The sequence below is a fragment of the Ammodytes marinus genome (genome assembly GCF_949987685.1).
Source record: "Ammodytes marinus genome assembly, chromosome: 12".
Taxonomy (NCBI): Eukaryota; Metazoa; Chordata; class Actinopteri; order Uranoscopiformes; family Ammodytidae; genus Ammodytes; species Ammodytes marinus.
This window is the reverse complement of record NC_137216.1, coordinates 7,258,997-7,276,782: the sequence shown is the minus strand read 5'-3', so window position 1 is coordinate 7,276,782 and position 17,786 is coordinate 7,258,997. Positions and strand designations below refer to the sequence as shown.

The 17,786-nt window shown below is 39.7% G+C and overlaps 1 protein-coding gene across 1 annotated transcript in view; it reads right to left on the bottom strand.

The window, feature by feature from the left end:
* Positions 1-17,247, bottom strand: part of pcbp3 (poly(rC) binding protein 3) — a gene marked incomplete at its 3' end in the record, with an annotated part of 32,447 nt that extends 15,200 nt beyond the window's left edge. The window contains exons 1-2 of the mRNA XM_080038726.1: positions 17,178-17,247; positions 1,862-2,026 (exon numbers count right to left, since the gene is read on the bottom strand). Of these exons, the coding sequence (XP_079894852.1) occupies positions 1,862-1,936 (75 nt within the window). The 5' untranslated portion in view covers positions 1,937-2,026; positions 17,178-17,247. The remainder of the gene's footprint in view (positions 1-1,861; positions 2,027-17,177) is intronic.
* Positions 17,248-17,786: the final 539 nt, after the last annotated feature.

Genomic DNA, 17,786 nt, shown 5'->3' with positions numbered 1-17,786 from the left:
GTATGAGAAAAGAGATAAAGTTATCATACTTCTGGAGTCTCTGGACAGACACACAGGACAGGGGACCCAAATTGATGTTTAGAAACCACAAAATAAAAATGTATCTTGCATAACGTGACCTATAAACATACTGTAGACAAATAGACATTGGCTTCTGAAAAACTCTACAGACTTCAAAAGAACTCTGAGGCCAGTTGCTTGCTGCTATTAGATATAAAAGAATACACTTTCAGCAGCCCCCATGGACAGGAAAGCAAAAACCACGTTAACCAAGCATGAATGATCCTAAACAAGCTGGCAAACATGGACACACCAACTCTGACCACCACTTAAAAAGTAGAAGGTGGGGGAGTGAGGAGAGTTGAACACTACACATAAGTGCAGGGGGGAACAAAACAGATGTTGATGCCCACTTAAAAGTCATACACCGTGCCATGGGAAACCTGTAAGCTCTAAGGGCCCACAGTCTCAGAGTGAAGTAAGTGGAGCTCTATAGGCGCTTTAGTGTGTACCAACTGAAAAGCTCAGCACCTCCATTTACAACAGCAAAGGTAATTTGTTATTCCGAGGTGGATGTCAGGGGTCGACACAGAGTTCGTTGTTATGGTGAGATTGGGTCAGGGAGAGAAAATAAGGTCTGTGTCTTATTTATCGTGGTCAGTGATCCAAATTGAAGCAAGGGAGGCTTGGATATCCTTACTTAGGGCCTCTCCGAATAGTCTTTTTTGCATAGGAAATTTCCTTTCCTATCGAGATGACCCGGAAGTACTCGGCGGATAGGTGATTCGAATTCTCAAAATGCTTAGGAAAGGCATAGGAAAGGAGCCTCGATTCATCCTTTAACCCTCCTTTAGCATAGGTTACTCCGGACCAACCTATGCGAAAGGAAAGGAGATAGTGGTATCCCATAATCCTTTACGGCGGCAAGATTTAAAGCAAGAGGCCACCGCCGGAGTTTACCGACTCTACACGAATACGAGCGAGAGGTAAAACAGAAGAGAGGAGAGGAGAAGAGAGGACGATTTAACTCGGCTAAAACAAAATTCCCCCTCCCCCATAAAGATAATAAAGAACTCATAAAAGACCAACATCATAATAGTTATTTTCGTAGCACATAATTTACACCATAATAAAATAAAATACCAACTTCACATTTAATGAAGTTACTGGGGGCAGTTAATTTCAACATCAACATAAGTGTAGCCTCTTTTTATCCCGCTTGTGAATTGGGATATATGGGAGTGATTCTCACTCTGTTGGCGACAACCTGATTAAAATCAATATGAAAAGAACGCATGGATCAAACGAGTGCTTGTTGTAGTCAATTTTCGGAGAATAGGCTATAGTGTAGTTTCACACAAGTGACTCACATAAGCAATACTCGCCGTCGCGCAATGACGTCGGTTAGGAAAAGTGGAGTCAAATTCATTTGAAACAGTACTGTCTTTTCCTATGTTCGATAGGAAGCACCTTTCATCTCTCCTTAACTCCGATGACGTTTAGGGGTTAAGGTATAGGAAAGGAGGCTTATAGGTTAGGAGATTGGACTATTCGGAGAGGCCCTTAGTCTTTAGTGTGGGTCAAAATTTAAAAACAGCTGGATCCATTTACATCCCATTTTGCATCCAATAGCATACATTCTTCATCGGGTGAATTCAGATGTCTTTTAAAGCTCTTTTAGAAGTAAGATACGCTGTCTGTTTAAATTCAGTAGGTCCTAGTCCAAAACGAGACCATTCGGATTTATAACTCAATGAATATCTATAACTGAACAGGCAAAGTAGAAATTTATATCAGTATTAAATCACTTAGTACTGAGGCTACACGTGGAATATATTGTGGGGGGGGGGCACATGCTCACCTTTCCGTGCATGAGGAGGCGGATGGTAAGGGTGACATTGAGGCCTCCCTCTGACTGGACTTTGGTTGGCTCCATACTCAGAGGAAGTGAGACCAACGCACTGTCCTGGAATGGGATGTGCTCACAAGGAGAAGGAGTGGGGTGGTATTCCAGCCAGCCAGTCACCTGTCAAACACAACACAAAAAAACGTCATTATAAATACATTATTACCCAAACTGTTCTGCACTCCTGCAGCTTTTGTCTTTTTTTGCTAAATACATCAAGAATAGTGTGTTATTTCACTGATAGAGTGTATTTGTATGACAACACCATTATATCAAGTGTGTCCTTGTTTCCAGAAATGTATTATCCCATTATCCTTTAGGGGTGGCAGTAGCTCTGGGGACTTGGGCTAGAGACTGGTTCAAGTCCAGCTCAGACCGATATTGGAGTGTGAACTGGTTGCTGGAGAGATGCCAGTTCACCTCCTGGGCACTGCCGAGGTGCCCTTGAGCAAGGCACAGAACCCCTTAACTGCTCAGAGCGCCGTCTCTGAGACTGGCTGCCCACTCTGACATCTCTCATACATTGCATATCTAAAGGTCCTGTTTGCAAGTGTGTTTGGGGCATCTCTGTGTGTGTAATTGTGTACATTAACAGAATGTAAATTAAATTCCCCCCTGGCGATTAATTATGTATTTATTCTTCTTCTTAAATCCCCCCTAAAAAAACGTGTGTTCACCACCACACATCTCATGTTGCAGCTGATGCAAAACATTTGCAAACAGAGTAACCAGACATCAGTGTTTTGAGGTCCCTAGACAATATTGCATAACTAAGTTGAATTAGATTCACATCCCCCAGGTCCATGTGTTGTCTCAAAATGTCAGAATAAAAATCTATAATTAAATTAATAAGCAGCTTGTTTTGTTTTTTTAATCGGACACCACCGTTCACAATTGCAAAAAGGGAGCATTCGGGCTCACCTTTTTGTAAGGTGAGGAAATACAGTATTGGGGCCAGCTGTGCTTTACAAATAATAATACTCATGTCCACTGGATAAAAGCTAATTTCATCTCTGTCTCTCTGCACTTTCAATACAACATTAAAAATGGCCAAAACATCATCTTAAAAAAAAAGCAGTTCATCGGTCACAAGGGACTGTGATATGGGTGAAACATAAAGATGATAATAAAGGTATTGACCAAGCTCCTGAAAATGAACCTCTCTGTGTAACAATGACTTTCAGAATCCTTATTGGTTGCAAGGTCTGCAACAGTAAAAGCTTCTTTTCTACAAGCCAGACATTAAAGTACCCTCATTAAGGTTTGCCCAAATGACTTTGCTCCCCAAAGGCAAACAGGACAGTCTGAATGCAAGGATGGATGTGCCAAACAGTTTTTTGTGTAGAAAAAGTTAGAAGACCTAATTTCATGTAGTATATGTGTGTTTCTTGCTAAAATGTGTATATTTGAGATGAATCATGGACAATTGAATCCACAGAATCCTGTGATTAATCTGGTTAAAAATTGTAATCGTTTGACAGCCCGTAAAAATAAATAACTTTATTTATACAGCTTTATTGTGATCAATGTTCACTAGAAAGCTTGCTTTGGAAATATGTTGCTAATAACACAAAAACATATTATTATGATATATGAAGTGAGCATTTTAATCCCTTTAGTACATTTTCACCAAGTTGCAGCACTGCTAAACTTTTCTTAAACAAGATCAAGTAGCATATACTTTTTCTCTGCTGTGAGTTTTAATAGCATATTGTGTGCCATGTAAAATAAAAAAATTATTTGTTCCATTTCAAAATCCCCAATAACCATATTCTTTGTTTTACTCAGACAGCATGATCCATATTCCATTAGGAAGACATCAACAGATATGCAACCTGCCGCCCTCATCAACCCTGTTGACTTTTCTGCTGTTATCATGACCTGCACAGGTTTCTTATCATTAAGCCCCAGGGAATTAAAACTGCCCTCCTTCTCTATCTACTAAAGTTGGGCAGTTCTGATATTGTTTCTGGCTTGAATGGTCACAAGTGTATGTCCGTGCAAATTTAAATTTTTTGCAAGACACAACCTTAGACTATTTAAGTTTTCCGTGCTCGCAAAAAAAAAAGGAATAAAAATCAGGCAACTTATAATGATGCACAGTTCTATCCAGGACTGTTTAGCTATGTTAAGTGGAAAACACACAGAAGATGGACAGTTGGAGTGTAATTCATTGCTATCCTCAACCTGAAGTTGACTTCAAAACCAAACAAAATGTTCTGATGTGGAGTCAGGCAATGAAATTAGAGCGTGAATTGTGACGAGGCCACAGGATGTAGATCTGAATCATGTGCTCCAAGCTAGATGCTTATCTTGATATGAATTACACAAACAATCCAGAGGAGCACTTGGGACTACACTGCATGCAACTGGAACATCTATCAACTGGTGGAATTAAACAGTGAAACACCTACTTCACCGGTGGAAATATGAAGGTGTATTGAACTCTGAGATCCTATGTAGTATAAACGTGCAAACATTTTAGAAATCGGTTCATCCTAGCCTGAGAAAAGGCAGAAAGAGTGCTTTATGGTCTCCCTGTCTAACCCTACATTTTCCCATGTGAGACATCACACATGGTATGTAGGATTAGGATTAACAGGACAGCTGGGCAAAGGGAAGACTGAGGAAAGACTGAGGGAAGAAAAAAACTAATTCATTACATTATAATAGCGATTGTATAATGATAGAACGCTGGTCCCGTAAAAAAAACATGAACAACAAAATGGGCTCCCTGCTCAGTGCTTTTTGCACCTGCTTGTGCTGATATTTTCCAAAACCAATCTGCAACACCTAGAGAGCAGTGAAAAGGCTTTGTGTGCGGACCTTAAAAACAAAAAGTACTATTCATGTGTCCTTCCTGCTAGGTCTTATCACCAGTCTGTGTTTGTTAAACGGTGGCAGACAGCAGGATGTACAGCATGTAGGTGATAACAAGCCCATGTATCCGGAAACCACCGAGACTCTGGATGTGATCTTCAGTATTGGAACACTGCTCACATATGAATGGACTTGCTGGAAGCGTTTGTGTGCGTGTTGATCTTGGACTGATGTGACGGAGGCTGGCATCATATCCTGTTTTGGATGTCAAATGTTACTGCAACCTTTCCATGTTGTGAGGTCGCAATGACCTTGTTCCATAGTGTAGCTTCTTTGGAGTTTTACCCTTCCTTAAAGCATTGCCGAGCACCAATTTACTCTCACCGTTTGGCAATTGTATGCCTCGGGGAGGTCTAGAACAGCGTGGGCGTTATTATTAGTTGTTTACTGTTTTTCAAAGACTTGCAACTTGCAGCCACTATTCAAGAGGTAAGTGCAGTATTGGGGGCAAAAACCAAGTAAGAATCATACTAGGGTTTTGGAAACAATTGGAACATGGCTGGTTGGCCCTGGCATGATTGTCGAGAAGCTTAACGTAACAATTTGACATTTTGTGAAGTGAGCAAAGGCACCCTTATTTCTTTGCTGGTTGCCTGGCAATATTAGCCTCTGCACCAGCCAAGGAATAGTCTGGCACATAATACCCCTTCAAACAATAACTAATCTTCTCTTCACTTAGTTTTGTACACTGACTAAACACATGAGATATTATCTGTTGAGAGCATTACAGGTGTTGGCATCTTGATTTGTCTACCTTTGGCCGGAGCCAGGCTAATTGTCTTTCCCCGTTTCCAGTCTGGTAGTACTGGTACACTGAGGTATTGGAATTCGAGGTTGTGATTAGGCTGTCTTCGCCGCATAATTTGCTTCAGAAATGTCACCTATAATTGTAGCAATGTTCACAGAGTGAATCAAAATGGCCATTACTCTCAGTTTCCAGAGACAGGTATTTCTGTCTTTGAAAGCTGATGGCTTTAGCAGTCTTGAACAAAAACATCAGGGCACATGGATCATAACAATTTTCATTTCAAAGTAATTATTCATTTGCTCTGCTATTCCATTAGAAGCAATACTGAAGATTGACAGGACATGAAGTACAGCCAAATCAATCCCTTTTGTGAGAGTTTTTGCGGATGTCACGTCACTTTTATAGATTTTATATTTTTAATGAGCACCTTCTTTTGAAAATCTTTTAAAAAGAAATTATTGTGTTGCAATGAATCATTGCCAGCGCCTATTCGTGGTGTTTCCAAGGACATGCATGCTTTAGGGATGCAATTATAGTGTGTCAATGAGGGCACAGCAGCATAAACATAGAGTTTACCCAGTGATATCAGGCAGGTAAGTAAAGGCAAGTAAACCACAAATGACAAAATATACATAATCATGTTGCACGCATGTTGGATACAAATGTCACCTCACATATACTGTAGATATAGACAATAGGTTACCAAAATGTAAGAAATGTCAGCCTCTTCTGTGAACACTGGATTTCCATTCAGCAAAACGCAAAACAACATCTTAACGCACAAAAATCTGTTTCTGATTTTATGAAAATCCAGCTGTAAAACAAAAATCCCCTTTGTACTTATATGACATAAAATGTAACGTCACACCACCCAGCTCACAAAGGGGACATCTGTATAAAAGCCGCAATCTTAAACTTGTAATGTGGACCATATTGAACTGTCCAACTGTAAAACATGAATCATTTTGTAATGGTAACACTTCTAACTATCTTGGACTAATGTTTTCATATTTCAAGACAAAGTACCACTTATATCTAAGCCTCTAAGCCTAGATGAGCATCTACAATAGTGTGTACATCCTTTAAAAAAATCTACACTGCGTAGGAGAGGTTAACAGTTTTAAAGAGACAATTAACACAATGTATTTCTGTATGCCCTTTGCTTTTCTGCCTCCTGTAGCTCAAATCATCTCAGCATGCCGTGTTTCTAAATACAGCAGAGCACGCACTAATTACATTGGTTTGACACGAACATCTTTGAGATGCTAACCTTGAACAGGAGGTGTCATCCTTTTGTGTGGGTTAAACATCACCTGCTAGCCACTGCAGCCTATTAGCAAGATTTAAGAATGGTTTCTATGCCACAAACAGCCTTGGAACATTGGGGAGGGGGAATGAGAATTAGGAGAGCAGAAATGGAAGGTTGATTAAACAGTACGGTCCGCAGATACACATGCTGAGGAGCATTTAGTTAAGGCACGTTGTTCTACAAAGCAGCCGTCTTGCCAGACCCATTTGCTCCCAAAGCCTGCTGTAAACCTGTCATCTCCAATCATTGGGCCTGGTTGAGATATCAACCTCAATTACGGTCTCAAGTTGATAGCACAGTTTGCATTGTTCCTCTGCCATCAGGCACTAGCTTCAGCACACTGAACTGCCTCTATACTAAGTGTTTTGTGCAAGTCATGTAGTAATGATAAGTCAACTGAGAGGATCTCAGGGTATCATTCTATTAGTTTAAGTTATAACCGTATAATATGTTAAACCAAGGATAGCCTACTTCAGAACGTATCTAGTGATGAATTCATACCCCCAAGATGTCACACTGCATGTAGCCTTCTTAAAAACAGTCGCCAAGCAGAAGGGCCCTGGAACGACATTTACTACGAGAATCCAAAGAAACGTCCAATACTCATCTTTGACATAATATACAATCCAATAATCCAGGAAGTATTTACCTTTATGTGGCTCCTAAGTGTTGACCACCACTGCTCCAGCTTCTAACAAAATATTAGCTACATGAAATTGAATATATTATGTCCCTCTATCACTAAGACCAGATGAAATACTGGCAAGTCACTGGCCAATCCACGGAGTCATGTGGGTGATCGCATCACAACTGGTGACGTCACCTTTGGCGTGTCACCCTAAAATACTCAGTTGGACATGATGGGTGCTCCAGATTAGGATGCCCCTAGGTGTCGGGGGTGTTGGGGGGGAGGGGTTGTCAGGTCTGGGGGTGGCAAACAATTGAAACCGTCGCCTGGATATTTGAAGTGACATGTCAACGAGCTCATCAAACTTGATAGCTCAATGCTGCTGTCGGCTCAATGCTGCTAAAATCAGCTTCAGTACTGCCCCTACTGATTGTGTGAACTGTACAAATTCAAAAAATTGTAGCAAAGCTGCTAATGCGTGTTCATATTCCAATTGACCTCAAATTGGGATAAATATAAAGCTAATAAACCATATCCTAACGCTGACATTACCAAATCCAGCGTTATACCTTAATTATTTGGTTTACAGTGGCGTTAAATACAATAAAATAACCCATCAACTTAAATATTTGCTTTGCTGCCTCAGTCTGGTAAACTTTCTATGCTTGTTTCATACAAATGACCATGAAGTTGAGATTCTTATTAAATTGTGTTGCTACCATGCAGCAAACAGAATACTGAAACTCCTACAGTACTTATCAACTGAAATAATTGCAGTTCTCCGCCTAAGGACTGTGACCCAGACTCTCTCCATCATATTTTTTGATTGACTGATAACATATTTGCAATTTCTTCCCAAGTAAATAAACCCTGCATGCAAATGAAATAGTTGATTCCTTTGTCTGTGTGATTTAACAGTGATTCTGTACATTTACCTATCCCCAAAGTGGAACCATGAAATAACAGATATGTTTTTACCATATCGTATTAATTAGGTACGGTTAAAATCAGGCGATCAACCGTGATATTGTCAAATGTAGGCTATATCTTTACTGTGGAATACTATTCACAAGTATTGGTGTAACATTGACTGTGGCCCTAATGACTTCACTACATGCTTGCACTTCCTTTTGCTGTAAGTTGAACCAATAGAGCAGAATATCACAGTATCCCTCAGAAACAACATCCACGTGTGTATAAGTTTCATGTTTCTATGAGTTAATTCACAGCAATGGCCTCTCAGGTTCAAGCTATTGTATTTCCATGCAGTATCAATCCAAACGTTGACCTTTGCAGAAAGGATATAAAGGTTGAGTGCAGTAATACTCATAGGGAGAGCTATCCAGGATTTTTTTCTTTTTTACACAGAAAAAAAAAATCCCCCTTGAAAGCCAGTGCAAAGGCTTGAGATGATTGCCTCCCCTGTGCGTAGCTTTATTATTGTGTTACTTCAGGTTAATAAGTGTGGCTGATTGGCACTGCTCCATCGTAAAGTAAAAACAATATAAGGCCGCACACTGGTCCTCCACCATATCTCTATCCAGAAACAAAATGAGCAATAAAGTCTATCAAAAAACTGGACGGGGCGTATTTTATCAAGATGTGATATGGCTCAACAATTAAGTGGGACACTCTACACTCTACAGGAAATGTATTGTTCAGAGAATAACAAATTACCTTCGGGCAGTAAAACTGATTTCATTTGCAATAACACTTTTTTTTTTGAGTTTTCAAAGATGAATCAAGTCAAATCAAACAGCGAGGTTTCAAATAATTGATAAATATCAGGAGGAAGAACAAAGAACAACTCACGCCATTTCATAATACTGTCAAGTACAACACGAAAATCCCTTCCTCTCAGGATTAACTTCCTTCTTATCTCAAGTGCCCACAGCACTGTATGTACTCTCTAATCACATCCCACCTCAACAAGCGCATTAATGAAATGCCAATGAAAACCTGGTTTGAAACATATTGCCAGTATAGTTAAGTACCCTTATACAGTATTTGAGGCTGGGAGAACCAGAATGTTCTCCATGACAATACATCTGATTGGTTAGGGCAGTGGTCCTCAATTATTTTCTGGGGACAGAATTTTTTTTCATTATTAGTAACCAGCTCCTGATGAAATCCTAAGAAAAAGTAACATGCACCGTTATATACACATATATTAGTGTGTGCTTGCATTTAGTAGAAGCTGCTTCCATGATTTTTTCTTTCTTTCTGATGTTACATTTAAAGGAAATGCTGCTTTTGGTGATAACCAAAGCAATTACCTTACGAGGAGACAGCCTCAGCCATTTTTAAATACCCACATTCAAGCTATGTTGGCAGCTCCAAATGGCAGAAGCAGATACATGTTTGCAAATGTCGAACTGAACCTACATGACTGGTCTTTGATGATTTACATAAAAGGAAACCAAATAAGGGAAAGGAGCAAAAAGGTGTAGCTTTCCTGTGGACATGCATTCTGTCGACTGATAAATATGGCAAAATGTGGTAGTTTCATGCAGTTATAAAGCTTTGAAAAAAAGTCAAAGGGGCCATTCATTTTGCTTAATGAAAGCAGGCATTGGTGAACAGTCTACGGCTGTTGTATCTTGAGTGAAAGCAGCCTGACAGCAGCAGAAGTCCAGACTGTGGTCAAGGCTGTTGTGGTGTTGAGTTGCATACATACAGGATGTCTCACTTTGTGAAAAACTGATGGTTGCAGTTTAAGACAACAAAAGGAAAAAGAAGCAAAGTTTGAAGAAACAGCTTGTCGACAAATACGAAAAGTTTGTCCTGCCCAAAATGACAGCTGGACTATTTAAGCCAAGACAGAAAATATATTTGCCAGGAAAAATACACTTAACTTCAGTATAAAACTTAAGGGAAAGGAAGGACATGACATAATGAGGCTATATCTTAAAGCTTCAGTGGGCCCAGTATAGTACCTTTTAATAAAGTAAAGTCTTGTACTTTTTAAAAATGTGTCTACAGATAATTGAAAGGGAGGGTTGAGGATGAAGAAAAAAGCTGGAGCTGATAATATTTATCCATGCTTCTTCCACAATGTGCCGTGTGTTTTTTGCCACCTTGGAAAAATAAGTTCAATAGTTGATGCGTCAGCTGTAACAGGATAGCTGATTTTGGCTGATTCCAAGCAGCAGATGAACAAACAAGTTTCTGCATAAAAGACTAGGTAGGTAGCAACAGAACTTTTCACAGTGTGAACATGGTCTCAGTATTGAACCAACTCTGTGAAGAGCTGTGTGATATAGGCTATGTGGGAGGAAATACAGAAAGCTGGACAGGGATCAAACAAAATCCATCAATTAGGAGTTTGCATCAGTTTTAAAGAAAGTCAACTTGACTCACGTGTTCAGGATTGTAATCATTTGTCTCCAGTGTGCCTTTGTAGCTCAAATGCCTTTGTAGAGAGGATTTTCTCTCCAATGACCATTACATGGTGAACACTCATGAAACAGAGCTGGTGGAAAATGAACATCAAATATCTGTGAAATGTGACATATCAAGGAATGGATTTCTCTCTAGCTGTGCAGAAGGACTGTTTGAATTAGGCAAGAGCAGCAAAGACGTCCATGGACAAAATGGATTTGGTGAGTCATGCCTGCCTCTTTGCAAGGTCCAAATAGAGATTAAACGCTATCATAGTTTAACCCAAAGTTTAGTCACATAATGTTGCGTTACGGTACAATTTTAATGAAGGTGTAGTCAGCGATACTGGAGAATGCCTGTACGTTAAGTGTATGTCGCTAAAAAATAATCCAGTGTTAATAAACAGCCTAGGCTACCTACAGGGGCATCTTGCTAACATTGGGCCCCTTTGGTTTACATACACTTTGTTACCTAGGCTATGAATTAACACCAGATTCCTTACTATCCCAAACAGCAGATAGCAGATCATGAGGAAATATTCAATGGTTTTGATAAAAAGGGATTTGGACATCTATAATTTGTTTTGCCTTTCCAAATTGATAATGAATACACATACATAGACTATAAATGTACCTGACAAAAGGTGTGTCCTTTATTTGATAGAGAGGAAGTTCGCAACCTTAGTGAGCTCTCTCTCTCTCTCTCTCTCTTGCTCTCTCTCTCTCTCTCTCTCTCTCTCTCCAAGTATCAAACTGACAACTGGCTCTTTTAGTGAATTTCAACATTGATGCATAACTGGCATCATGACAACATGCCAAACATCAACACGGTGGTAGCCAGTCAGAGAGAAGCGGCTAGCCGGCTGTTTAGCTGGCATTTGGTGCTAGCTTGTGAAACCCGCTGCAAGATTTGAGGGTTGAATAATGAGTCTCCAGGTTCTTGTTATGAAGGCAAATTTCAACCTGCTCATTAATAAACAACTTCATTGCATTTCTACATTTGGCTTAATAGTGCACCTCATGGACAGTTAAGGAAGAGTGCTCGAAAGCACTGGACTTACAAAATAATAAGGGCCACAGACACAGTATGCAGTAGGATATTTTAGCACAGAAAAAGTTGTTTAAGAACTGTATAAGGTATGTGGGAGATACAAACTTTGGTATAGCTCCCATGGATTTCTATATTATTCATCCTTTCCTATACGCTTAATGTACTTGCCTGATTTGTTTGGGAATGGAATGTCAGGTTGGAGAACTCTGGCAATACAAACAGTGACTGCATAACCCTAGTCTCCATCAACAAGAGATACACAAACTTTCTCTGTGCAGTTGTCTATGTCATTTATTCTCCAGTGCTACTAGGAGAAATTCCTCTGTGACCACATATATTTTACTGGGCAGGTTACATTGGGAGTAAGTGTACCAAAGCTAAAATGCTAAGCAATCAAATGTGTGGCCAGTGATCCATTTCAGAATGGATGTGGGGAATGGAGTGCTTTTGTTTTTTCACATCAAGTACAGCCCAGCTCATGCCACTATGTTTTAGTTTGATGTGTGCACGTAGTGGAACAAGTTCATCATCCTACTATTAATCAGATATAAACTTCAAAATGAAGTCAACAAGCTCTCCATTTTCTGACACAAGTCTCTTTTCATTATCCCAAAGCAACATGCACATAATGTCGATGGTAATTACTGTTCAAAACAAACCTCCCTCAACTGAAATGGTTGAAAAATAAAAACTATTAAAGATCTAACGTACTGTATGGGCTGTGAATTTACCCAAGATGACAACCTAATGAATTGTGTGTCTGATCTAATTTAGGATTGTAATAGTTTAATGGAAAGTGTGTAAGAAATCTCCAATGGGTTTCTGTTTACTTACTCTGTCAATATGGCTTATGCTACAGACTAAGCATGTTATGGCCAAAGGTTGAAGTGTTGTTACTGAAAGCCTATGGGAACTCTCAAAATGAAGAGTTGAAGCCCTGCGAAAAATCAGTCGAAGCAACGCGTATGGGATGTACTGTAATGTGGGGAAACACTGACTCGAACTGTATTAGTGTGAGTTATACTATGTGAACAACACTGCAACTAACTGGGCTGCTCCTCTGCACGTGTATTACTACCGTAAATCCTGTTTATAGACCTCCATGCTGAACAGGCACTATTTATTTGTTTAGAATGTCATTTGGAAAGAATGTCCGGACCTTTAAGATCTCAGCACATAGTTGATAAGTGAATGGTGATTTGAAAGGTGACTTGGCGATAACATTAAATATGAGTTGGATGCAGCAGGATTGACAGTATAGGCGCTGTTCCACAGTAATACAAGTTCAGCTTTGTTCACAGCTGTACATGTGAATGAGGAGTCCTTATTGTCTGAAGCTATGCGAGTCCATGAAGCAGTACCACAGAGACTGTGTTCCAGTTGCAGCCTCATTTGAAAGTCCATATCAAGATTGTCAAATTTCATTACGGCCGACAACACGCACCAATGGCTTCAACAGATACGGCTGAAATACACTGCATTTTTTTCCCCCGAATATGAAGGACACAACAGGTGTAGCCCTGCCTGCTCTAGCATCCCTCAATCCATACTGCATTGGTTAGTTTAGATGGTGCTTTAAGGTTTTGTTCTCTGAAACTCTTGACAGTTGGGAAATATTATTTGAACATGTCATATACACTGAGGGTCTGTACTAAGCAACAACAACATATCCAGGATATAGATATAAGCTAGACTTCACTATGCCTAACAACAACGATCAGGATAAGTGTCATGTCGATGGTTATCAACTCGTTAAGAACTTACATATCATCATCATCATACATGAGCTGTAACAAAAAAACGAGACCATTAGCGACAACAACTCTATTTTTATATAGGTACTGTATCATTGATGTCTTTGCACAAGTCCAGTTTTCAGGAATTTTAATTAATGTAAAGCATACCAGACCGTAACACCCTGTGCGAGCACTACTAAATTAGGTGCCAATAGAATCAACAAAAACTGAAAATTCCTTCTGGCCACTTTTAAGTCGACCCAACATTTCCCAAACTAGCTGAGTGTGTTCACATAAACGGGGCAGTGTACCATCTATCTATCTATAAAGCAAGAAACGTCTGTGTGTTTGTCTGTGACTCGCATATCTCTCTCACTGTTAGTCAGATCGGCCTTAGCTTCCGGATATTGCTTGCGCACGGCACAAAGGTGTGCATCCTTGATTGATTATAAAGTTTTGGACCAAATATGTAGAAGTTATCATATTTATATCATGCTAGCGGCGAATACATATGCACACTGAAGGCCACAGTAACGACGGGCATGAAGCGGCATGAAGTAGTCTCCGGCTAAACCCCGCCTCCCTCTGATTTGATTGGCTGCTGCGACCAAAGCTTGAAATGAGTGACAAGCGGGACACACACAGCAGACCTGCTTCCTACTGGCACTGCACTAGTTTGACAAATCCCAAGCACGTACAGGTGTATTGGATCCACATGTTTGACACAGGATGAGCAAACTGTAATATTAAGCAAATGTGAAAAAATTATAAAATATAATCCAGACTAAAACAAACACAGTTGCTGTTGCCAAAGACGGGAATACAAGCTGTCAAAACATTGCAGATGTGAATGCATGAGAGTGGACAGACTTATCAAAATCACTTCCTCTTCAATGAGGCACAAGAAGATCTGACTGTAATTGCAGATCTGTATTACATTAAATGAATGCTGCTTAAATGTGTTTTGTATGGTGTTGGAGACCATTTTTTTTTTTCGCAAAAAATTAAAGTCTCACCTAAAAATATTGCAAGGTTAACAAGAACAAGGCTTTAGTGCTCAGTCTAAAAGAGATGGGAGTAATACTTATTGTGGGAATAACTAATCAAATGTATTTAATTGTGGTGACAATAATGTTGTCACCATCAACGTATGCACCACTGTCCCAATACAGAGGTAACAGGGACAGATACCTGGCTGTCATAAACACTTGCATGACATTTGCAGTTGCATACACTCTGCAGGAGACTGTAAACAAATGTGGCAATGGCAACTTACTGCTCAAAAAGCTGACATAGAAAATAATCGACATTCTTCCTCTAAATACTATTATATATTTCATATCGATACTCATCATGGAAAAGCTGCAGGTTTTCTCAAAACACTCTTGCCTGCAGACACCCTTCTACAAGGTCTTCTGAGACTATGATAAGTGATACTGCCTTCAGACCAATCAATTTAAATGATTGAGGTGTGCAGCATAAATGTGCGGCATATATTTCCATGCAAAAAAGCACCCCAGTAAAAAGTGAACCACGGACCTGATGATGAAAACATAGGGTTACTTCACTAACCTCAATTCCCGTTTCGTAATACAGGCCTCAGGTCTTTGTCATCCATCAACGATAGATACATGACATACTGTACACTGGAACCAATGAAAAGCCACACACAGGGTCAAGCAACAGACTGGAAACTTAAATTCTACCGTTTATTTTATTTTCTCATTAATACACTTTTGGTCCATGTATGGGCTATGCTACCCGCAGGATTTTACAGTTGCTTTTGTAATATTTTGTTCGATGTTTGCCACAAAATGGCAGAACAAAAACCTTTTTAAAGGGGTTGAAGTTGACATTAACAACACAAATGGACTCTTAGTGTTTCCAACCTTTTCTTTTAGTGCCTTTAGAAAATCCCTATCCTCTGGATGGATCGCAAAAGCTATTACACTGACAAAGGGTAAAATCTCCCTTGAGGTATTCTTCAACACACTAATAGGGGGAAAGTGGTAAAGTGGGCTTGTATTCAACAAAAAGTGACGCTCTTTGTCTCGAGAGGCTTCACCTTGACATGTCAGCCTCAATGTGTCTCTTAAAACCCAGGTACTTTAATGTCTGACTGGTCGTTGTTGAGGAATAAAAATGAGAAACTATAAAGTATCTGCTCTCTCTCTCTTTTTCTTTCTCTCTCTCTCTCTCTCACTCTCCCTAGTTTTTTCCCCCTTGTCCTCTGTTTTCTGTCGGTACTGGACCATCAGCCACCATGGGTCCAAGTTTGCATGTCATCCAGTCTCTTTCTCTCATGCTGTGTGCCTGTCTGTTTCTCTCTAGTATTTGTGTTAAATGATGTGCATGCCTTTCTCTGTTGTTGATTGTCTGACCTCTAACCAGGTATCCATGCTGGAGAGGAGGGACTTATTTGGTGGCACCTGTAGTTGTTTGAACGACCCCAAAGCAAGTTGTTCATGATTTGTGTTAATGAGATAAACCTGTAACCGTGGTTATACCAATAAATAAAACTGACCTGACTTGACTTGGCATGTCCTCAAATGTCTAGAAATGAATGCATCTTATTCATGGTACTCGTACTGTATATGCGACTGATGTCACCACTGTCATTCACTCATCGACACGTAATGGTCAATGCAACCTTCAGTGAATGCAATATTTTGATGGATTGAAGTGGGCTGAATATATTTCAGAAATGTTCTGTTTGGGGCTATAGCCTATACAGGTGGCTTCAGCAGAGGTGTCATCTTGCAATCTGACTGAAAGCATGGAGTGAACACTACCTCCATAGCTACTCTCCTGAGTTACACTTGACTTTACTTTCACTTTGGTGCAGCTGGCACACACTGCCTTCAGAACAGGGAGCAATCATCTATGTGGGAGGAAAAGCCTGTTGTTAAGGAGACTGGAGGTGCATCCTGAAACTCCACCTGTTGAATGTGTGTGTTACTGTGTAACACACTTGCAACATGCTCCCTGCCTTCCAAATCACATACTTGATCTCTACACTACATACTAAAATACAATAGAGAGAGAAAAAAATCAGATAAGGAAGATTTTATTTTCATTATGTCGAGAAATGTCAAGAATAAAGACGAATACTCCAAAATGCTATTGGAGTTACTGGGGCATGTATGTATTTTCAGCATACTACAATTGACGTGCATGTATTGGGACATCCTAAATATTTTTCTGGCATACTAAATAGTAGAGAAGTATGGGTATTGGAATGCAGGGGCTGTCCCGATAGAGCCCATTGGAGTTAGTTAAGCGAGACAGTATGTGTGCATCGCCTGGACTCAAAGTAGTTAGCCTTGCCTTCCGACCCTACATAATTATAGGATCGGAGGATGATGCTAATTTAAAATGATCTGACGCATTTGATCGCCAGAGGCACGGCCCACATCAACCACAGCCCAGTCTGAGACTTCAAAGCTAGGACACCTGCTTGCTAAAACGTCTCCGTAATGGAAGAGAGTAAAAACCCCTTGAATTAACAACCAACAGATCAAATGAGTGTCTGTACTCACCAGGTTTGCACTGGGTGTGTTCTCAGGGCATACAGGACACCAGAGCAATGCAGTCTCACACACACTGAGATCAGTTCATCAGCCTTTGGACTTCCCTTCAGGTTGATAGGCAGCCCATGCTATAAAAAAAACAGTGAAAAATAATATACGTGAATAAAGGGGTTGCAACAAAGGAAAGGACATGTCTGAATCAGATTTCAACTGTCAATTTGTACTTAATTTACTTTTGCTGTGTGATGTTGGTTTTTCAAGATACACTGCAAAAAGAAATATAGTAAGCCTTTCAATTTGCATACATATAGGGTTTACATGCAATATGATAAATTTATATTTATTTTTTCGATGCATAATTTAATTAAGTAGACTTCAGTTGTTTTGGAGAATGCTGAATGTTGATTGAAAGTGATTGAAAAAAAATTAAAAATAAACAATGTAATTAGGTTTGGTTGCCACTAGAAATGGTTGAGTTTCACCATGATGCTTTAGTTTAACAAGCAATCATGTATTGAGTAAAATAAGAAATATGTGTTGAACTAACTTGAGTAAAATGAAAAAAATCAAGTTTGATTTACTTAAAGAAAGTAAAACATGAAAAAATTGCATTATCGA